The sequence below is a fragment of the Ornithorhynchus anatinus genome, chromosome 7 (assembly GCF_004115215.2).
Source record: "Ornithorhynchus anatinus isolate Pmale09 chromosome 7, mOrnAna1.pri.v4, whole genome shotgun sequence".
Taxonomy (NCBI): Eukaryota; Metazoa; Chordata; class Mammalia; order Monotremata; family Ornithorhynchidae; genus Ornithorhynchus; species Ornithorhynchus anatinus.
Window position 1 is genome coordinate 62,288,384 of NC_041734.1, and position 23,141 is coordinate 62,311,524.

The 23,141-nt window shown below is 48.7% G+C and overlaps 2 protein-coding genes across 2 annotated transcripts; one reads left to right on the forward strand and one right to left on the reverse strand.

The window, feature by feature from the left end:
* Positions 1-537: 537 nt before the first annotated feature.
* RHEX (regulator of hemoglobinization and erythroid cell expansion) lies at positions 538-11,272 on the forward strand. Its single transcript, XM_039912654.1, has 6 exons — positions 538-625; positions 5,597-5,701; positions 6,186-6,280; positions 7,038-7,184; positions 9,696-9,748; positions 10,404-11,272. Exons 2-6 carry the CDS (start codon positions 5,685-5,687, stop codon positions 10,626-10,628), a joined length of 537 nt encoding a protein of 178 aa, XP_039768588.1. The 5' UTR covers positions 538-625; positions 5,597-5,684; the 3' UTR covers positions 10,629-11,272.
* A 4,604-nt stretch (positions 11,273-15,876) lies between these two features.
* Positions 15,877-20,462, reverse strand: AVPR1B (arginine vasopressin receptor 1B). The gene is made up of 2 exons (XM_007660086.2): positions 19,565-20,462; positions 15,877-16,383 (listed from the first exon to the last, which is right to left on the reverse strand). Exons 1-2 carry the CDS (start codon positions 20,448-20,450, stop codon positions 16,070-16,072), a joined length of 1,200 nt encoding a protein of 399 aa, XP_007658276.2. The 5' UTR covers positions 20,451-20,462; the 3' UTR covers positions 15,877-16,069.
* Between the last annotated feature and the right edge of the window lie 2,679 nt (positions 20,463-23,141).

Here is a 23,141-nt window from a genome sequence, read left to right on the forward strand (position 1 = left end):
ATTTGTTGAGCACCTATTATGTGCAGAACACTTTATTAATGCTTGGGAGAGTACAGTGCAACAGAGTTGGCAGAAACGTTCCCTGCCCACAAGGAGCTTGCAGTCTACAAGGGGAGACAAATTTCAATATAAATAAATAATTTGCCATAATTAATAATTTTTAATCATAATAACTTATCGATACACACATAATAGCATCAACAAACAGCATCAAACACTCTTCTTATAAGGGAACAAGTAGCCCTGAAGGCAGGATTGCTTTGATAAATTCTTCAACGCTTATCTAAAGTACATATTTTATCATTGCTCTGGGATCACGGGTCTGCAAAATGAGCAAACGTTTCTGCTGTGGGACTAGCAACCTGAAATTAGAACTTCAATGAGCACCCTCCTCATTTGCGGTTCCAGGCCATTAGCTACTGACGTAATGGCATCCGATGCACTTTCCACTACCCGTGCTCTTCTCGGTCTCACCTCTTAATTCTACCCACAATGCCGGGCCCCTCGAACAAAAACCACTCCGAGTTCTCAGCTTAGCCTGCCATCAGCGAGGCTGCACAAGACGACTTAAGTTGAGCACTGATGCCGAGAGAGAACCTGAACTTCGGCTTTGGGTTTCCTTTGGGTAAGTCGGGTTGGAATATGGAGGAAGGAAGCCTAGGCAGGAGGAGCTAGAAGGCCGGAGGTCTAATCCTGCTGCGTGGGCAATGGCAAGTCCCTTAACCTCTCTGAGTTTTGGATTCCCCATCTGTAATCTGAGGAGAAAAATGCAATCTGCTTCCTAGTATCATTAATTTTTGTAAGTATTTTGAGCTTTGGGGAAGAAGGAGACATAGAGAGTCATGGGGTCAGACTATAAGCTTGCTGTGGGCAGGGAACGTGTCCACCCTCTCTATTATATTCTCCCAAGCGCTTAGTACATTATGCTTCTCATGGGCAGGGAACATGTCTACCAACTCTATTACAGCGTACTCTCTCAGGCCCTTAGTACAGTAAGCTTCTTGTGGGCAGGAAACAAGTCTACCAACTCTGTTATGCTGTACTCTTTCAAGTGCTTAGTATGGTCCTCTGCACACAGTAAGTACAGAATAAATGTTATTGATTGATTTTCTCATCTACATTGGTACTCCTCTCGGCCTTTTCTCCTTTCATGCTGATGAGAATCTATTAAAATCTAAATCTGCAGCTGCTGCAACCCCACCCTCTTGATGGAGAAAAGAGCGATAGTGGGGGGGCTCCAGAAAGCAGAAACTAAGAGGGCTGGAAAATTAGCATGAATAATGAAACTGACTCTTAACGGATACTTTCGCCGCATCAAAATCAATCAATCGTATTTACTGAGTGCTTACTATGTGCACAGCACTGTACTAAGCGCTTGGGAGAGTACAATTCAACAGAATTAGCAGACACATTTCCTGCCCATAACGAGTTTACAGTCTAGAGGGAAGAGCAATATTACGGTTGTATTAAGTTCATTTCTTGAACCACCTCTTTTCAAGTCTAAGACCAGGAAGTCAGTACTGCCCCAGGTTTGTCAGTAAATCAGTCAATTGTATTTATTGAGTGCTTACCGTGTGCAGAGCACTGTGTTAAAATGAAGACAGATGCAGTGGCTTTAAAATGTTTATTTTCCTATAATAGAGCACTGAAGATGGCCCTAAGAGATTATTCTGTTTCCCTCTTTGACAGTAACATATTCAATCAATCCTACCCATTTTCCTTGTCCCCCTGCTTCTGGTATTTTCATTCACTGTATAAAGCACCTGAAGCCCCAGTTTGTTATCCTACTTATATCTTTTTTTAAGAAGATATTTGTTAAGTTCTTACTATAACACTCTTCTAAGCCCTGAAGTAGATACAAGTGAATTAGGTTGGACCCAGTCCCTGTTCAGCATGGGGTTCAAAGTCTAAATAGGAGGAAGAAAGCTCACTGTGGGTAGGGACTCTCTGTTTATTGTTGTATTGTACTTTCCCAAGTGCTTAGTACAGTTCTCTGCACAGAATAAGTGCTCAATAAATTTGATTGAATGAATGAAGAACCGGAGAACTTGGCATGGAGAAGATAAGTGACTTCCACTTCCCAAGGTTACACAGCAAGTATTTGGCAGAGTTCCTCTTTCCATTAGGCCACGCTGCTTCTCCTGTAAGGAATATCGAATTAATTCTATCCATTCACCTACCTGCCTACCTGTGTTTTAGGAAGAAGGTTGTTGGGAATTCATCAATCTATGTCTGAAATGATTATCTTGTATTTACCTTAGCTGTTTAGTACAGTGCTTGACATATTGTACGCACTTAGCAAATATCACTCACTATTATAATGATTATCACTGCTCCCTGCTTTTATCCTTCTTATCTCTTCTCCGACCCTCAGATCTTTTGCTGGGTGCCCTGTAGGAGCTCAGTAAATACCATTACAAGTACCCGGCTGCTCAATGGGTGATTAGAACAGTTGGCATAGAAGAATGGAGTTGAGATGGGTCAAAATGGAAAGAACTTACTTCTGAGCTATGATACCCTAGTCACTAGACTGTAGAATTATCCTGGTATAAAACCTGTACTTTGCCTGAGTTTAAAAAGAAAGAAGTAGCGTGGCCTACTGGAAAGAACACAGGCCTGGGTGTCAGAGAACATGGGTTTAAATCCTGACTCTGCCATTTGTCAGCTGTGTGACTTTGGGCAAATCATTTAACTTCTCTGTGCCTCTGTTACTGCCTACGTAAAATTGGGAGTGAGGCTGTGAGGCCCATGTGGGATACGACTGTGTCCAATCTGATGATTACGTATCTAACCCAGTGCTTAGTACAGTGCCTGGCTCATAGTAAGCCCTTAACAAATACAAATAGACAAAGAGAGACAAAGGTATATCACTCACTCAGGTGCAGATAGGCACCCAGCGCTCTCTCAGTCATATACGTATATAACAGGACCACATTCATGTTCATACAGATTCACACACACACACACACATATACACATCACTCAGACATATCTAACTTCACCCACACTCACACACAGAGATGCTACTCTGCTCAGCATCCGGGTCTACAGAAGGAACAAATAAGAAATGAAATTCTCTTAAGTCCCCAGAGTTTCTGCTGAAACTAGAGTCTTCACAGGGAACGATTCCAGAACCCCGGCAGCTCCCGTGGTGGCTAAGATGGCGGCCACAGTGACTAGAATTTTTCTTCTCATCACTTCCCATCCCGTCACTTCCTGCTGGGTTCCCTGCTACCTCCATTGTCTTATTTTCACTTCAGCTGGGAATTGGAAAGGATTCTAGCAGTCACTGTGGCCTAATGGAAAGGGCACAGGCCTGGAAGTCAGAGGACATGGGTTCTAATTCTGACTCTGCCCTTTTTTTAAGCGGTGTGACCTTGGGCAAGTCACTTCACTTCTCTGGGCCTCAGTTACCTTAGCTGTAAAAGGGGCATTAAGACTGGGAGGCCCAAGTGGGACAGACTCTATGTCCAACCTGATTACCTTGTATCTACCCCAGTGCTTAGAACAGTGCTTGGCACACATTAAGCATTTAACAAATACCACAATTATTATTATTCTCACCACAAGGGAAGGGACAAGCTCCTAACATGTGCTTTGCGCACAGAGGTTGGTCCTAGGGAGATGGCAACACTGACTGAATTGTAGACTGTAAGCTCACAGTGGACAGGGAATGTGTCTACCAACTCTGTTGAATTATACTCTCCCAAGTGCAGTGCTTTGCTAACAGTAAGTACTCAATGAACAGTCATTTGATTGATTGTAAATCAGTATAAAGAAAATCAGAAACAGCCAAAGTGACAGTGAGATTAGGAGATGGAGCTAGAGAGATGGAGAGGGAGAGAGATGGGCAGATATGGGGAGAAAGAGGGAGATGATAAATTCCAGCCACGTGCTTTCTGCTTTTATTGTACTTTCCTAATCATCTCATACAGTGCTCTGCCCAGAATAGGTGCTCAGAAAACACCAATAATGACCGCTGAAAAAAAGAATGGCGTGGCTCTCAATTGCCCACAGATAGACTTCACTTCTTTGTGCCTCAGTTTCCTCATCTGTAAAATGGGGATTAGATACCTCTCCTCTCTTCTATTTAGACTGTGAGATCCATGTGAGACAGGGACTTGGTCCAATGAGATTAACTTGAATCTACCCCAGCACTTAGAACAGTGCTTGACACATACTAAGCACTTAATACCATCATCATCATTATTATGATTTCCTCTATCTCTCACTTCTCAGCCAATTACTCACTTCCGGGTCCCTGAATCTTTGTTCTTATTTAGATCTGCTTTTTATTAAGTTCAAGGTACTGAAGGATCTGAGTAAAGCCACCTTACAGGTGATGATAGTCTGTCTTTTCATGAGTTGTTAATTGGGATTTTTGAAACCCTCTGAACCTAATTCATAGCGGGGCTTAATTCATTTCCTCATGCATTGTTATTCCTAATAACAGTAATGATAATGGCATTTGTTAAGCACTTTATGCCAGACACTATACTAAGCACTGGGATCTATACAAGCAAATTGGGTGGGACCTGGTCCCTGAAACACAAAGAGCTGGCAGTCTTAATCCCCATTTGATAGATGAGGTAATTGAGGTGCAGAGAAGTGAAGTGACTGGTCACTCAGAAGACAAGTGGCAGAGCAGGAATTAGAACCCAGATCGTTCTAATTCCCAGGCCTGTGCTCTATCTACTAGGCCACACTATTGACTTGGCTTCCAGATCCTAAAATGGAGAATTTATTTTAGGTTCAGGAAAATTCAAGAGCAAAGATGACTCCACAAAGAGATTATTTATGAGGTCCAATCCATCCTGGTGTGGAGGAGGGATGTGTCTTTTTGTTTATTTTTGTCCAAGTGGCTTCCTCAAAAAAGCCATTTCATCTCCTCCCAAGTGGTAAACAGAGAAGTATTCGACTCCAGCTTCCTTCCCAAGGATCAGGCCCATTCTTTTGGATTCCCAGTTTTCAGCCTGGGAGACTCACAGCTGAAATAAGAGAGTAAAAAAAGACAAATCAAGGGCCCTTTGACTGTTAACCCTTCAGATGCCTGGAACTCAGTGGAAGACCAGAAACTTAACTCCTGTGGCCAAGTGGAAAGAACACAGACCTGGGAGTCAGAAGACCTGGGTTTTAATCCCAGCTCTGCTACATCCCTGTTGTGTGACCTTTCTCCAGGCCTCAGTTTCCTCATGGGTAAAATAGGGATTCAATACCTGCTCTCTCTCCCCTTTAGACTGTGAGCTCCATGTGGGAGAGGGATTCTGTCCAAGCTGATTAGCTTGTATCTCCCCAAGCATTTAGTTCAGTGTTTGTCTCATAGTTTGTGCTTAACAAATGCCACGATTGTTAGTATTTTTATGATTGTTAATCTTAAAGGAGTGGGCAGGCACTGTTCATGTCAGCAGCAGCGTTCCAATGAGAAGTACGATCATGGTGGGCCCGCCTTAAAGCTCTGTTGGTCCAGTTCATAATGAATCCCTCCATCTCTTCAGGAAAACTGTAGCTGGGGACCCCAGGGGCCAGATCTGCACCAAGGTTATTGGGTGACAAAGTAAGTTGTTTTAAAAAATTTGGATCGATTATGTTTTCCCAGAATTGACATTTGGGGCCTGTTTTTGGCCTGGTCTCTGCCAGGTCATCTCCCTGAGCCATCACCGGAAGCTGCCAGGAAGTCCAGTGGAATGGGAAACGAGAATTGGTGAGCCCCACACAGAGCAGCCGGGATCTTGGGTTCTAATCCCGCCTCTGCCATTTGCCTGGTGTGTCACCTTGGGCAAGTCACTTAACTTCTCTGTGCCTCAGTTACTTCACCTCTAAAATAGGGATTAAAGCTATGCACCCCATGAAGGACATGGATTTTGTCCCATAATCTCGTACTTATGCCAGCACTTAGAAAGTGCTTGGCACATAGTAAACCCTTAATAAATACCATTTTTAAAAATCAGTGGCTTCTTTCAGGCCCAGGGCAGTGATTATCACTGCCACAGCCACTGCTTAACATTCTCTCCAACTGCCATCTGCTGAAACAAGCCCAGAGTGGTTAGGTGACTTGCCGCAGGTCATGAGAAGAATTGGGTTTGGAATTCTCCATTCTGAAACCCATTGCCCAGTTCTGAATGTCATGGTCACAGGGTTCAGTTCCCCCCCGGGGGGCTCTAACTCAGGTCCATTTCCTTCCTCAGCAGCTTATGGCCGAGCGTAGGGATCGGCGCCGTGACCATCGTCGTGCACGCCACCCTCCTCATCGTGTTCTACATCAGCCTCAGGAAGCAGATAGGTAATCTTGGATCCAGGCTCTTCAGCCGATGGGGAGCCTTCCCTGCTCTCGCACAGAGTTGGGCTTCAATTTGACCCTCCCTCATGTACAGGGCATCCTGATCAGGGTCACTCCTTCCAACTTCCAGGGGACAGTGCTCTTCCCTTAAACTGGGACCTGGGGGGAAAAAAGCAAGGCAAGTAGGTGTGCAGATGGGTACATGGATGTGTATATGGATATAGGTGTATGTGGGAACGGACGTTTGTGCTGTGTGTATGTTTGTGTGTGTGTGTGCGTGAGCACACACATCAGGATGAGTTTATGAGTTCTGTCACTTGATCATCTGGGGACCAGTGATTCGTTCTCCCAGGATTTCTGAAGAGTGGAAGTTGATTTATGAGCATTTTCCCTAGAAATTGGCCCCGAAGCAGTGCTTCCCTTAGGAAAATCCCTGTCAAGCGGTATACATTTTGCACAAAAAATTGGCATGACAGTGGTTTCTTTTGAGTTTGCTGTCATTCTGGGATATCAGAGAATAAATCCTGTTTCCTGGATCTACACGTGTGCGTGGTTGGGAGTGTGTGTGAGTGGTTGGGTGCTTGTGACCATGTGTGTAGTGAGTGTGGAAGCATCTGGGACAGAGAATGACTGTGTCCATTTCTGCATGCTTGTGAGTGTCCATGAGAGAGTGTGTGCGTAAGTGGGGTGGAAGTCTCTTAAACAGGAGAAATAGCAAGCGGAAGAGTCAATTTACTAACCAGCCTGCCTCTCACCTCAGCTAACAAACCCAGCTGTTCCCAGAGTCGCAGCCAAAGCAAGAAAGCTGCTGGCAGCACCACCCCGGCCCCTAGCATTCCTGAAAAAATTCCTTCTCCTCCCAGGGAAGATGGGACAGTCATCCCACTACAGACACCAAACTATGCGGGTAAGGAAGGTGGTCCATCCCCCCCGCTGCTCCCCCCTCATCGCAAGCCCAACTATCTACAGGGGAAAGTAAAATTCCTCACCTCTAGACTCCTCCTCTTTCCTTTGCTTTCAACTCTGAGACACCCATCCCTCTAACTCAATCCCATACCCACCTGGATGTGTGTGTGTACACACACACTCTTTCTCTCTCTCCCTTTTCTCTCTCTGTCTCTTCCACCGCAGCCTACCCCAGAATGATTTGTAGCTGTGCAAAAGCACCCATTAATGTTTGTGCTCATAATTAATGCTTCCATTGAATTTAGCTAACTCTCCAGTGCTTGTGCAGTGAATTCATCTTTCTGCCCTTTCATCAGTCTATCCACATCAATTTTGTTTTGTTTTAACAGCATTTGTCAAGTGCTTACTAGGTGCAAGGCACTGAACTAAGCCCTGAACTAGATAATAGCTGATCAGGTTGGATACAGTCCTTGTACAACATGGAGCTCACAGTCTTAATCCCCATTTTACAGATGAGGTAACTGAGGCACAGAGAAATCAAATGATTTACCCAAAGTCACACAGTCACACAGCAGACAAGTGGCAGAGCAGGGATTAGAACCCAGGTCCTCTGACTCTCAAGCCCAAGCTCTTCCTACTAGGCCACACTGCTTCTCATGTTGTCTGTTAAAGATTCCATAACAGAAGGACATGGAAGGCCAGCATAGTGAAAGAACAATTCACTGTATCTTGTGTAAGAAGAGCGGATTTATTTCTAACTGCTTTCTTACCAGTTAACTCATGAATCCTCCTACATCCTCCTAGAGAAGCAGCGTGGCTCAGTGGAAAGAGCACGGGCTTTGGAGTCAGAGGTCATGAGTTCGAATCCCAGCTCTGCCACTTGTCTGCTGTGTGACCTTGGGCAAGTCACTTCACTTCTCTGTGCCTCAGTTACCTCATCTGTAAAATGGGGATGAAGACTGTGAGCCCTACGTGGGACAACCTGATTCCCCTGTGTCTACCCCAGCGCTTAGAACAGTGCTCTGCACATAGTAAGCGCTTAACAAATACCAACATTATTATTTCATGACATTGAGAGAGATTCAGACCATTGTATGCATGGAGAGACTGAGGCCCAGAAGTGAAATGACCTGCCCAAATTCAGGCAGTGCTTCAGGCATGGAGATGGGCCTGAAAACCCAGATTTCTTGACACTCAGCTTAAAATCTGTTTCCACTAAGCTCCACTTTGCCCAGGGTTGTGGGTGCTAATCAGTGCTTTTTGATAGCGACGTTGATCAGTCAGTCAATGGTATTTATTGAGTGCTTACTATGTGCCGAGCATTGTACTGAACGCTTGGGAGAGAGCACAGAAGAATTGGCAAACAAGTTCCCTGCCCATAAGAAGCTTACAGTGTAGAGATGGGGCTGGGATCTCCTGCAGTTATACAGATGAAAGAACATAAATATCCCATGCAATGCTGCTACCCTGGAAGCTGTCAGGACCGTCTGCTGAATGAAATTGAAATAGAAGCTTTCCTGACAACTCCGTCCCAGACCTCTGTTCAGAGTCTGAGTGAAGTCACTATTGTGCACTTTCTCTGTGTGGGCTGAATTTGGAGGCAGAAATGGTTTCACCTTTTCAATTTCCTTACTGGAGAAAATTTGTTTATCGGAGAACCCCGGGGCTTCCCAGTACTTAAATGCCTTTAGATCGGTTTCCTTGCTAATGAGTCTTATCATGACATGGGAAGGAGTTGAGCCAGTGCTCTGTACAATGAAGAAGGAATTACCCACCCAAGGGAAACCAAGGCCCTGTTAAAGGAAGCCCCTGGGCCAATGTCTCACTGTTTGAGCATAAACCTCAGAGATGTAGATGATGGGAACTCAGAGTTATTAATAGTTCCTCTGTCTTCCTTTCCCCCAAACCATCTCCCTCTCCCTTTCCTCTTCCTCTTCCTCCTCCTCTTCCACCTCTTCATCATCCTCATCCTCACCCTTTTCTTCCCTCCTCCCTTCTCCTCCTCCCTTCTCCTTCCTCTTCCTCCCTTCTCATCCCTCCTTGTTCTCTCCCCCAGTCCTCCCTCTTCCTGCTTCCCTCCTTTCTCCTCTCTCACTCTTCCCATCTCCCTTCCTCCTCCACTCTCTGTATTCATTCATTGATTCAATCGTATTTATCAAGCACCTACTGTGTGCAGAGCACTGTACTAAGTGCTTGGAAAGTACAATTCAGCGATGAAGAGAGGCAATCCCTGCCCACACTGGGCTTCACCCTCTCTGCAAAGGGTGGGGAGGAAGGGGCAGTGAGGGAGAGTAATTCAAATTAAAGTTATTTAGACAGAACAGGAAGTTCCAAGCTCAGCAGAAATCATTTCCTGACCCTGTAACCATTCTAACCCCAAGCCTCTTCAACTGAGAACTCTCTTTCTCTTTTTCTCTCTCTCTCTCCCTCCCTCCCTCTGTCTCTCACTTTCTCTCTCTCTCTCTCTGCCCTGCTTTTCCCATTCCTTAACCACTGGCTCTTTCTCCTCCAGGGGACAGCGACACCTCTTCAGATAGCTCGGACAGCTCAGACGGCCCCTGCCAGGTAACCCCAGCGGTTCTGCCCACACCAACCATACCCAAGCGCCTGGCTCATAGATTGCCCCACCAAAGCAGGGCATGAGGCAGCCCCTCAGATGGGTTATTATGGAAACATCTGGGCGAAGGGGGCCGGGGATTGGGAAGGCCAAAGAAGAGCTGGCTGGGAGCTGCTGAGGGTGAAAGAACGGGGTGGAGGAAAAACTAATCATCACCAAAGTGAATGTGAGCGTTCTCACTTTAGCCCCAGGATCCCGAATCTAACCAAAGCAGCCAATCAGAAAGACAACTTGATTTAAATAGTTATGCAAGGAAATACTGATCGTGCAATCCCAGCCCAGCTCCTCCTCCGACTGTTAATAAAGGTTGGACCAGACCGCCTCCTTGGACCCTTAACCTCGTCTTTCACTCCAGTCTTGCCAGAGATGAGGGTGAGGACAAAAAGACTTGTCCAGGGGCTGGGATTCTTCGGTCGGATGGATGAGTCATAGGTCCAGTTGAGGAAATGCTCTCCAGAGAGGGTTGGAGCTATATGGATTTTCGTCCTTGTCTTCATAGCCCCGTGGTCATCCCCACCCCCACCCCTGTAGCCCTCTAGAGCCGCTTCCTGCAAATAGATCTGGATTCATCTCTGGGTTGTCATTTCTCTGTTTTCCTTCCAGGGTACCCAGGCCCCCAAAAGTGCGAATTATTCAACTCTGGTTTTTCCTCCCCCTGGAGGCCAAGACAAAATGGTAGCCGAGGACTATGAGAATCTGCGGGAGGGCAGAGATTATATCAACGTGGACCCCAAGAAACAGAAACATGATTTCTGGACTTTCACCAATCCCGCCATCTCTGAGTCTGTGGAATACACAGAGGTATCCATAAAAACTTCCAAAAACTAGGCCATGTTTGCCAATCCGTGGACTTCAGCAGAAATAATGGAAATAGGGAGCCATTAATCAAGGAATCATAGGGTCTTGAAACTGGAAAGGTACTCGGGAGTTCATCTTATCCAGCCCCCTGCATCTAGGAATAGAAAACCCACAACCTCCATTGGAAGTCTATCCCAGATTCCTATCCTTCTGTAAAAGAGAGAAGTTCTTATTTACTGTTTAGCCAACTTCACTGCTGAGATTTAAGATCGTTGCCTCTTGTTTGGTACTTGAGAATAAGGAGAACGACTGGTCAGTCTTACTCATGTGATAATCTCATAAATTTGAAAGTCTCTAATACTTCCTCCCTCAACCTCTCCTTCTCCAGGCTTATCAGCCCCATTTTCTTTAACCCTTTTCCTAACATTTTCCTAACCTATTTGCCTAATGTTTATTCATTTTTGTTACTACGTAGAGACCAAAGCTGGATAATAGTCTAATAAGGATATGATTCATGCCAAATACAGGGGAAGGATCACTTCCTGATCTGAAGATTGTATGCTAGTTAATATGACCAGTATCATTTCAATTTTTTAATAACCGCACAACACTGAGACACAACGTGACCTAATGGAAAGAGCACAGACCAGGGAGTCACAGGACATGGGTTCTAATGTCGGCTCTGCCAATTGTTTGCTATGTGACCTTGGGCAAGTCACTTAACTTCTCCACATAAGTTTCCTCAACTGTAAAACAGGAACTAAATACCTGTTCTCCCTCCTACATAGACTGTGAGCCCCTTGCAGGACTGTGTCCCACCTAATTCGCTTGTACCTACCCCAGTGCTTAGAGCAGTGTTTGACACACAATAAGTGCTTAACAGATACCATTTTTAAAAATGCTGATTCCATTTCGGATCACGGTCCACTGTGATCCCCATATTTTTTCTGCCATACTTCATCATTCTTCCTTCCTCCTGAATCTATAATTTATTGGTTCTTCGGCCATGACTGTACCACTGTCCCTACTGAATTTAATTCTGATTTTGATAAGCCATTTTTCTATTCAAGATTTTTTCATTTGTCGCATGGGTCAGAGCAGGGGATTACTTAATAATACTTAATAATAAGTGGGATTTAGGGAGAGGTCACCAAGGACTTTCTAACTGGAAGGGTTGTGAACCTCTGGAGCATAATCTGAAGGGAGATTATGCAGGGTAAAATGCTATCTGTCTGGGGTAGGTTGTAAGCTTCTGGAGGGCAGGAACCATTTCTTCAGCACTGATTGTATTCTACCGGGCTCCTGCCTGCAGTATGTGCTTAATAAATACTATGAACGAATGGGTAAGTATGATAAAGTTCAGGTAAATAGTGGAATGGTCTCTCAAAGCCCTTAAAACTCAAAGGGTCTATAATTCTGAGTAATAAAGGAGCCTGGGTTCTAATTCTGGCTGTGCCACTTGCCTGCTCTGTGACCTTGGACAAGTCACTTAACTTATCTTTGTTCATTTTCCTCATCTTTAAAGTGGGAATCAATACCTGTTCTCCCTCCCCACTAGACTGTTAGCCCATGTGGGACAGGGACTGAGCCTGACCTGACTATCTTGTATCTACCCCAGTGCTCAGGATGGTGCCTGGAACATAGTAAGGGCTTAACAAATACCACAGTTATTATTTTTATTTAAAAATTTAGAGGGCATACATAACAGCATCTCCCAGATGGGCCTTTTCTAATCTGCTGAGCCAAAATGAACATAGCCCACTTCCTGCACCTCTAGATCTCATGCTTCTTTCTGCTGATGCAGCATGGCTTAGTGGATGGAGCACGAGCCTAAGACTCAGAAGATCGTGGGTTCTAATCCCAGATCCACCATTTGTCTGCTGGGTGACCTTGGGCAAATCACTTAACTTCTCTGGGCCTCAGTTACCTCATCTGTAAAATGGGGATTACGACTAAGAGCCCCATGCGGGACAGGGACTGTGTCCAACCTGACAAATCTGTATCTACCCCAGCGCTTAGTACAGTGCCTGACATATAGTAAACGCTTTAACAAATACTATTATTATTACTATTAGTCTGCTGGATTGGTCCCCAAAGCAATTCCATTTAAAGGGAAGGCTGTAAAAGAAGGTGAGTTGGTGTTGTGTCTCAGGGTAATAATTATGGTACTTGTTAAGCACTTACTATGTGCCAAGCGCTGTTCTAACCACCAGATACAAGTTAATCATGTTGGTCACAGTCCCTGTCCGGCGTGGGGCTCTTAGTCGTAATCCCCATTTTACAGATGAGGTAACTGAAGCCCAGAGAAGTTAAGGGATTTGGGGCTCACAGTTTTACCGACATTTTACAGATGAGGTAAATAAGTGACTTGACCAAGATCACACAGCAGACACGTGGCAGAGCCAGCATTAAAACTCAGGCCCTTCTGACTCCCAGGCCCGTGTTCTATCCACCAAGCCACACTGCTTCTCCACCATGGTCTTCACCTCTGAGTTGCCTGATTCTAGCCATCTCCACCCAAGATTCCATTTGGGTTTCACCCCTCTGGATCGAATGGGCAGGATAAAGAGGAATGGCAGAGGCTGGGTTAAGGGAGTTCAATGGATCCTGTTGTTGGGTAGGGATTGTCTCTTAGTGGAAAGAGCATGGACTTGGGGGTCAGAGGACATGGGTTCTAATCGCGGCCCCGCCACTTGTCACTGGGTGACCTTGGACAAGGCGCTTAACTTCTCTGTGCCTCAGTTGCCTCATCCGCAAAATGGGGATAAAGAACGTGAGCCCCTCGTGGGACAACCTGATTAGTTTGTATCTATCCCATCGCTTAGAACAGTGCTTGACACATAGTAAGCGCTTAACAAATACCCTGGTAATTTGTTGCCGAAATGTACTTTCCAAGCGCTTAGTACAGTGCTCTGCACACAGTAAGCGCTCAATAAATACCATTGAATTAGAGAAACGGCGTGGCTCAGTGGAAAGAGCCCGGGCTTGGGAGTCAGAGGTCATGGGTTCGAATCCCACTCTGCCACCTGTCAGCTGCGTGACTGTGGGCAAGTCACTACACTCCTCTGTGCCTCAGTTCCCTCATCTGTAAAATGGGGATGAAGACGGTGAGCCTCACGTGGGACAACCTCATTCCCCTGTATCTCCCCCAGCGCTTAGAACAGTGCGCTACACGTAGTAAACGCTTAACGAATACCAACATTATTATTATTGAATGAATGAAAGCAGCGTGGCTCAGTGGAAAGAGCCCGGGCTTCGGAGTCAGAGGTCATGGGTTCGACTCCCGGCTCTGCCACTTGTCCGCTGTGTGACTTTGGGCGAGTCACTTAACTGCTCTGTGCCTCAGTTACCTCATCTGTAAAATGGGGATTAACTGTGAGCCTCACGTGGGACCACCTGATTACCCTGTATTGTACATTCCAAGCGCTTAGTACAGTGCTCTGCACGTAGTAAGCGCTTAATAAATACCAACATTATTGAATGAATGAATGAATCTCCCCCAGCGCTTAGAACAGTGCTCCGCACATAGTAAGCGCTTAACAAATACCAACATTATTAACATCAATGCCACGGGGCTTGCGACTCAACACTGCCACCCGATGGCTCCTCCCGGAACAGCCATTAGGGGAGGCACTTGGTACCCAGCAAATCATCCCCACTGCGGGCCTAGAGAGGATGGGGAAAAGAGGGTTAATCCGGGGGGCTTTCAAACGGCAGATGCATCACTTCAGGCAATACCTCGCATAACCCATTCACTCCTTACTTCCTCCTGGTGAAGGAACGACTCAGAGCCAAGCAAATGATGTCAGGGTGATTTATTAGCCTCGTAGAGAGTGTCTAAATGAAAGTCAGGCATCCATCTGCACGCGGGAGTCCAAAGGGTCGCCCCCAGATCATTTTGTTTCCTCCTTTTTAAAGTTTGCAGCCTTCGGACTGAACGCCGAAATGGGCTAGTTCTAATTTTGCCGACAGCCGCACTTACGTAACCGTCACGAATATCGGATCGAAAGATGAAAGGGGAAGCCCCGTTCATATTGAGCTGCTTGCAGCCCCTTCTGATTTGATTTTTAAAACCCGAATAATAGGCACATCTGCCCCGATTTGATTCGCACTTGTTGGAAGTGGGAGTGGGAGATTAGAACACAGAGATGGCCTCTGCTCCTTTCCAGGCAGCAAAAAATGAGGAGATAGGGGAAGAAGATGGACCAGGGAGATCCGTTCCATTCCTCCTGCCACATTCCCATTCAGTCTTTCCCGATCTCAACTACGATGTTTGTCCCTCGGGGTCGTGGCTGGCACATAAAGGTCACCAGCAAAGAGATGCCTAAGATCCCCTGGCATTTAAGCTGAAGAAACAGCCATCATTCCCCTGGCCCCACTCAGCGGAACTTTAGAGAGCCCCAAGTATGTTTGAGCAATCTCCTTCGCTCCATCCTGCCTCCATCACCTCATTTCAGATTCTGCCCTTTCACACACCCCCTCGGCACAGAAGAGGACTCCATTGGAGAAAAGGGAGGTGGATGTACCCAGTGGCACTGCCCCCATCTCCGGCTGACTTTTAACAACCACCTCCCCGCACCCCACGTCCTTCCACAGAAAGCAAGAGACCTCAGACCTTGGCAGGCCCAAACAATGCAAGCCCAAGGACTTTCAGAGACATCTCCTTAACTGGAGTAACAAGGGGTGGGCAAAGGGGACCTTCTCCCAGTGTCTCCAGCTTTTGAGGAGTCAGACATGTGCTGCAAAAGCCACTGCCTCCAGCCAGGCTAATTTGATTCAAACGTAGCTCGCAAGCAGGAAGGAGGGATTCTTTTTTTATGGCATTTGTTAAGCACTTACTATATGCTAAGCACTCTACTAAGCACTGGGGTAGATTCAAGCAAGTCAAGTTGGACACAATCCATGTCACACATGAGGCTCACAATCTGAATCCCCATTTTACAAATGAAGCACAGAGAAGTTAAGTACTTGCCCAAGGTCACACAGCAGACTAGTGGTGGAGCTGGGATTAGCACCTAGGTTATTCTGATTCCCAGGTCTGTGCTCTCTCCTCCAGACTGTAAGCTCACTGTGGGCAGGGAATGTGTCAGCATGGCCTAACGGCAGGAGCACGAGCCTGGGAGTCAGAGGATGCGGGTTCTAATCCCGGCTCTGCCACTTGTCTTCTGTGTGACCTGGGGCAAGTCACTTCACTACTCTGTGCCTCAGTTACCTCATCTGTAAAATGGGGGTTAAGACTGTGAGCCCCCCATGGGACAACTTGATTACTTTGTATCTACTCCAGCGCTCAATAAATATGACTGACTGACTGACTATCCATTAGGCCATGCTGCTTCTCGATCCTCAGAGAGGTATCTCAAATGGCTCCATCACCACCATCCCTCAAGAACCTGGGCTGTGGGACTCACACCCTCTCCCCTCCCCAGTTTTCAGACCCTGTGAGTGCTGTCCAGCCCCGCCCCAAGCCTTCCCTACAGGACCCCAGTCTCGGTGACAGTGTATTCATGTGGGGGGCAAAAATCCTTGAGGCTCCCCTCGGGCAGGGGTCCCCCACTGGGACAGAGGTTCGAGGGGCGGCTGCGGGTCAGCAGGGCGGTCCGGCGGCTGGAGAGGCTCCCGTTGGAGAGCTGCCTCTTCATGGGGTGGCGGGCGGCCCCCAGGCAGGAGAAGCAGCGCAGTGATTCTGGCAGCAGATGGTTACTGAAGCTCATATAGATCCAGGGATTGCAGCAGCTGCTCAGGCTCCCCAGCAGCATGGTGATGGTGAAAGCCACATCTGACGAGTCTGCAGAAGGAGAAAGGACGTGAGTCCAGAGGCCACCAGCCACCCAGAGAGGCTACCCAAGGACTTCCAGGGCAAAATATTCAGGACAGGTCACCCCGCTCCTCAAAAAGCTCCAGTGGATGCCCATCCACCTCCACATCAAATAAAAACTCCTCGCCACTGGCTTTAAAAGCACTACATCACCTTGCCCTCTCCTACCTCTCCTCACTTCTCTTCTTCTACAATCCAGCCCACACACTTCACTCCTCTAGTGCTAACCTTCTCACTGTGCCTCACTCTCACCTGTCTCGCAGCTGGTCCCTGGCCCACATCCTGCCTCTGGCCTGGAACACTCTCCCTCCTCAAATTTGACAGACAATTACTCTCATCCACTTCAAAACCTTATTGAAGGCACATCTCCTCCAAGAGACCTTCCCTGACTAGCCCCCCCCAACCCCCATTTCTTTTCTCCCATTATCTTCTGGCACCCTGACTTGCTCTCTTTGTTTTTTCCTGCTCCCAGACCCACAGCATTTATGTACATATCTGTAATTTATTTGTATTGATGTCTCTCTCCCCTCTCTTGCCTCTAAGCGCCTTATGGGTAGGGAATGTGTCTGTTCACTGTTGTACTGTACTTTCCCAAGTGCTTAGTACAGTGCTCTGCACACAGTAAGTGCTTAATAAATAAGATTGAATGAACGCATGAATGAAAGAGGTTCATCCGTTGGTGCTCTCCCTACCCCTTATCCACCAGAGGACTGCAGATGGAAAAGTTCAGGCACGTCCACCTGTTAGCACAGGTGGATGAGACCACCTAAACTCCCAAATGTTGATGCTCTAGCCCAAGTTCTAGAGGCCCTGTGGCTCTAAGCCCAAACCCCACTCTTCGGTTACCACTAAAGGAGAGCGGGAAGGTGGGGGGGGGGGGTGCTGGTCCCATAGGAAACTTGTCTCAGGATAAGTGGATCAGGGCCTCCAGTAGAGTTTATATTCTGGAGTTTGTGATAGGATTCTGCTTCTGATCCCACTCCCCCATCAGGCTCCCAAGAGAAGAATCTAATCCAAACCCAACCCACTTTTAAAGTTTAGGGTGGGGTTAGAAGACACAGGTTTCCACATTTTCAAGTTTCTCTCAGATTCCTCCTCATGTTTTAAAAGATGCCCCTTCCCCCAAGCCAATACCCCCAACTGCTATATTGGCATTAGCGATAACCTCTGCAACTCTGGTAGGGGTGATGGACTGGCCATTAGTGAGCAACTCAGCTCCATTCAACTTTCTGGGGTACTCCTGGGCAGCAAAGAGTGCAGAAGCCACCAACTGTAGTTTCAAAGGGTCTGGACCAGGCTATATTTGCATGCCTCTCCCCCCCCCCCCCGTCCCCCGTCCCCGACTCTCTCTCTCTCTCTCTCTCAGAGCAGCTTCTAAAGGATGAAAAGAAGCCAGGGCCTAGACTATTCCTCTTTGTGCCAATTTATTATGAAAGACAGCAAAGTTATGTAACTATACACTTATGCCCACCTCTAGCCCATCAGACCAGAAAAAAAACAGTCCATCCCCCAGACTCATGCATTCAGTGATATGTGTTACTGCTTACTGTGTGCATAGCTCTGTTACCAATTGTTAGGGAAGGAGACAATAAAGGGTAATAAAGAAAATGAAATCAGAGACAGCCTAGTCAGCTCCCTGAGCTCCCAGCAGTCCCTTCCCGGAGCTGTTTTCACTGAAGGCCGTAGCTAAGGGCAAGTCAATGAAATAAACAGGGCGTATTGTTATATTGTACACTCCCAAGAGCTTAGTACAGTGCTCTGCTCATAGTAAGCGTTCAATAAATACAATTGAATGGATGAAAGGGCATAAAGTAACTAAGAAGGATTTGGTAGCTGACTTGGGAAGCGTTTGATGCGGAGGAATAGACAGCAAAACAGTTCATTTCGGTGCATTTCCTTTCCAAGAAAAATACCAGGGTGGATGGCACAATATCCACATTATATGAACTGCCCAGGACTCCAGACTTTTGGGAAACATGATGCAGAAAAGGACTGTGGGGATCCCCAGCTTCTCTTTCCTTTCCCTTCTCTCCCATGGGGACAGCTCACCTTGTGGTCTCTGGGAGCAAAGTCGTTGCTGAACCAAGTTTCACTTTCCCAAGTCGAGTAAACCCAACAACAGCCTTTAGCACTTATACCTATTCTCCAGTCCTATTAATATACACTTATTTATCCTTCCATACTTTCAATAGCTGTAGCATTTTGTGAATACCACTTGTCTGTCACCGTCTCCTACACTGTAAACTCCTAGAGGACAGGTGCTACGTTTCTTACTCTATTAGGGCTTAGCGCAGCGTTCCGCATACAGAAGATGCTTATTAAGTACTATCAACCAATCCATCGATAGTATTTATTTAGCCCTTATTGTGTGCAGAGCCCTGTACTCAGCATTTGGGAGAGTACGATACAATTAAGTTGGTAGACACGCTCCCTGCCCACAACGAATTCACAGTCTAGAGAGGAGACAGACATCAATATAAATATATGATTTCTGGATGTCACAATCCTCGGTTTTCCATTAATAAAAATAATAACCATAATAATCGTGGTATACGTTACGCACTTACTATGTGCCAGGCCCCCCCCAAGCTCCGAGGTAGACATATGCAAACGGGGTTAGACATGATCTATTTCCCACACAGGGCTCAGTTTAATCCCGATTTTACAGATGAGGGAACTGAGGTCCAGTGAAGTGATTTGCCCAAGGTCACACAGCAGACGAGTGGTGGAGCAGGGACTAGAACCCAGGTCCTTCTAGTGTTTTCCACACCTTCCATCTGGCCCGTGCTCTGTCCGTTAGGCCACGCTGCTTCTCCGTTCACACAGGCGTACTGCACTGTGAACAACGGGAATGCAGACGGGGAGAATAGACTGTAAGCTCATTGCGGGCAGGAGATGTCACCGTTTATTGTCGTGTTGTACTTTCCCAAGCGCTTAGCGCAGTGCTATACGCTACGACCGGTGAAGGAACGAATGACTCCGAGGCCCAGAGAAGCGAAGCGACCTGCCCAGGCCACGCGGCAGGCAAGTGGCCGAGCTGGGATGGGAACCCAGGTCTCCCGAGTGCCAGCCAAAGCTCTCTCCCCCAGGTCACTCTCCTTCTCAGCTCCCCCTTCCAGGCGGGAGCCAGCCCCTTCCCCGGCCCCCTTACCTTCGGTGCGGATGTTCTCATCCCACACGGACCACATCTGGACGCTGAAGAAGGGCGCCCAGCAGGCCACGTAGGCCAGCACGATGACGAAGGTCATCTTGACGGTGCGGATCTTGGCCCTGGAGATGGCCCTGACGCTGCTCACCCTGGCCGAGGGCCCACTTGGCTCGGCGGTGGCGGCCCCGGGCCCCCAGACCCGGCTCTTGCCCCTCAGGTTCTTGCAGATCTCGTGGCAGATGAGGCCGTAGCAGGCGGTCAGGACGGCCACGGGCAGGACGAAGATGGCCAGGGTGGTCCAGGTGACGTAGGCCCGGGGCCCCCACGGCACGCGGAAGTGGGCCCAGCAGTCCAGGACCCCGGAGTCCCGGCTGACCTCCCTCAGGGAGAAGATGAAGAGCTGGGGCAGACTCAGCCCGGCGGCCAGCGTCCAGGTGGCGGCGATCAGCGGGTAGGCCGAGCGGCCCGGCTGCCGGAGGGTCCGCAGAGGGCGGCAGATGGCCAGGTAGCGGTCCAGGGTCATGACGAGGAGCATGTAGGTGGAGGCGAACATGCTGAGCACCTGCAGGTATTTGACGGCCCTGCAGAGCAGGTCCGGGCCCTGGAAGCGGAAGGTGACATCCCAGGCCAGCTGCGGCAACACCTGGAACACAGCCACCCCCAGGTCGGTCACCGCCAGGTGCAGGACGAACACGTGCATGCGTGACCGCTTGAGGCCCGGCCGGCCCAGGGCCACCACGACAGCCGCATTGCCCGCCGTGGCCACCACCAGGATGGTGGCCAGCACCCCGATCTCCGCTTTGGCCAGCTCCTCGTCGCGCTCCAGGCCGGGGGCCGTGCAGTTGCTATTGGCCGTGCTATCGGGCCTCTGGCCGGGGACGGGGCCCATGGGTGGGGAGGGAAAATGGGAGCTGGGCGCGGGGGGAATCGGGGCCGGGGGGAGGGATGCCAGATGGGGCAGGGAGGAAGGTGTTCTTGGGGGTTGGGGGGGGGGGTAAAGGAGGGAGGGGATCTGGACTCTGGAGTGGGTGGGAGGGGATGGAATCAAGTCGGGGAGGGGGGACCCACTCTCCCCCAACTTTGGCAAGGTGAGAGCCCCCTTCCCTAGCTTCTCTTTCCTTTCCAACTCGATTTGCTTAACAAATAGCACTCTCCCTCCCGTCCGAAGAGTTTGGTTCCGGGGACCCTGCCGACTAAGCCCGGTTCCTGCTGCCTACGGGTCTGGGGCTGGTTCTGGTGCTGGCACTGGTGATGGCTTGGGCCCCGGTTCCCTCCCTGGCTCTGGTTCTGGTGACGCCTTGGGAGCTGGCTCCGTCACTAGCGCCGGGGCTGGGCCTGGTACTGGGGCTGGTACTGATGATGGGACGGGCTCTGGTTCTGGCACTGGCCCCGGTGATGGTTCTGGAGCTGGTTCCCGTGCAGGTACTGATGCTGGTGCTGGCTGGGGACGGCTTGGGGGCTGATTCTGTCCCCGGCTCTGGAGCTGGTGCCGATGCTGGGGATGGCTTGGGTGCAGAATCTGGCGCTGGTTCTGGTGCTGGGCCTGGTGATGGTTCTGGCGCCGGTGCGGGTGTTGGCCCCGGGGCTGGTCTCGGTGACGGTTCCCACGCCGGTACCGGTACGGGTGCTGACGATGGCTTGGGCGCTGGTTCTGGCGTCGGTCCTGGTGATGGTCCTGGAGCTGGTTCCCGTGCTGCTACTGATGCTGGTGACGGCTTGAGGGTTGGTTCCGTCGCTGGCTCTGGAGTTGGTTCTGGCGCTCTTTCTGGTGCTGGCACTGGGGCCGGTGCTGGTCCTGGCTTGGGGCGCAGATTCTGCCGCTGGTTCTGGTGCTGGTCCTGGCGCTGGTGATGGCTTGGGCGCAGAATCTGGCGCTGTTTCTGGTGTCGGCGCTGGTGCTGGTGATGGCTTGGGGGCAGATGCTGGCACTGGTTCTGGTGCTGGCCCTGGTGATGGTTCTGAGGCCGGTGATGGTTTGGGGACTGGTTCGGGCGCTGATCCTGGTGATGGTTTCCGAGCTGGTAGTGGGGCTGGCGCTTCGCAGACTCGGACCGGACTGCAGAGGCCCCCCCCCGCCCCCGCCTGCCTTCGGGCTGGGTTATATGTTGGGTCGGGGGAGGTGGGGGGGCGGGCCAGACAGGAGGACCTCCCCCACCCCCGACACACACACACACACACACACACACACTCACACACACACGTGCGTCCGGCAGCTCCCGTCGGTTCTCTCTGATTCGCCCGACCCACTCCGTCCTCCGCAGTTGTTGCAGCTGAACTGGGGACCGCTGGGTTGGAGGGAAGCGAGAGAAGACAACCTTCCCTATAAAATAAAACTCTGCCCCACGAAGTAACCTCGTTCTCTCCTGACGACGCCCTCCAAGGTTAGAATTTAGCTCCCTGACAGCTGGAGGGGAGCGGGGAGGAGGATAGACAGAGGAGCAGGGGTTGGGATGGAAGGAAGGTGCTGTTATTTTTATTGTCAGGGTATTTTTAAAGCTCTAACAATGTATCCAACGGTATTAAGCGCTGGAGTAGATATAAAGTAATCAGATAATCTCACCCAGGGACTTCACATCTCTGCGCCTCCGTTACCTCGCCTGTAAAATGGGGATTAAAAGTGTGAGCCCCACCTGGGACAACCTGTTAGCCTCTTATCTCCCCCCCGGCGCTTAGAACAGTGCTTGGCACATAGTAAGCATTTAACGGATACAATCGTCATCCTTGTTATCAGTAGGGCTCAGGGTCGGAAGAAGTGGGGAGCGTTGAGCTCGGCGGGAAAAGAGGAGGGGTTGGGAGAACATTAGAGGGATGTCGGGAAGAACTGTGGAAAGGGATTTGCAGGGACTGCCATCTGCGTGCCTAATGAAGGGAGCAGGAACTAAAGCTTTTTAAGTATTGAGGGGGAAAGAGCAGAGGCTGGGAAAATGGAAATGGAGGGAAGCAGGAAAGAGGGAAAAGGGCATCACTGTGAGGCTGCTGGAAATGATGTCTGGTGCTAGAGTACCAACTGATGGAATCAAAGCTTCCCTGATATTTACATTTAATTTTGCCTTTGCTTGAATCGCTCCTGGCACTCTACCTCCTCCCTTCACCCCTACACACAGGCTGGCAGATTAGCCGGTATTCTTCCAAAGTAGGATTAAAGCCTGTCTGATTTAAATCAGCTATGTAAAAAAGTATTTAAATGTGTATACATTTAGTCAGTCGATTGTATTTATTGAGCACTTATTTTGTGCAGAATACTGTTCTAAGTCCTTGGGAGAAAACCATATAACAATATAACAGACACATTATAACAAGTTTACACACAGTCTAGAGTTTACGGTCTACAGTCTTTAGCCACCTACACAGTCTCCTCTTCCCAAGGAGGTGATTTGATGACAACATTGAGATTACCGATGATGATAATGATGATGATGGAATCTTCTGTCCAGAAAAATAGATGGAGCCTGCATGAACAAACCGAGAAGCAGTATGGCCTCATGGATAAAGCGTGGGCCTTGGAGTCAGAGGATTTGGGTTCTAATCCCACCACGTGTCTGCTGTGTGACCTTGGGTAAGTATCACTTAACTTCTCGAT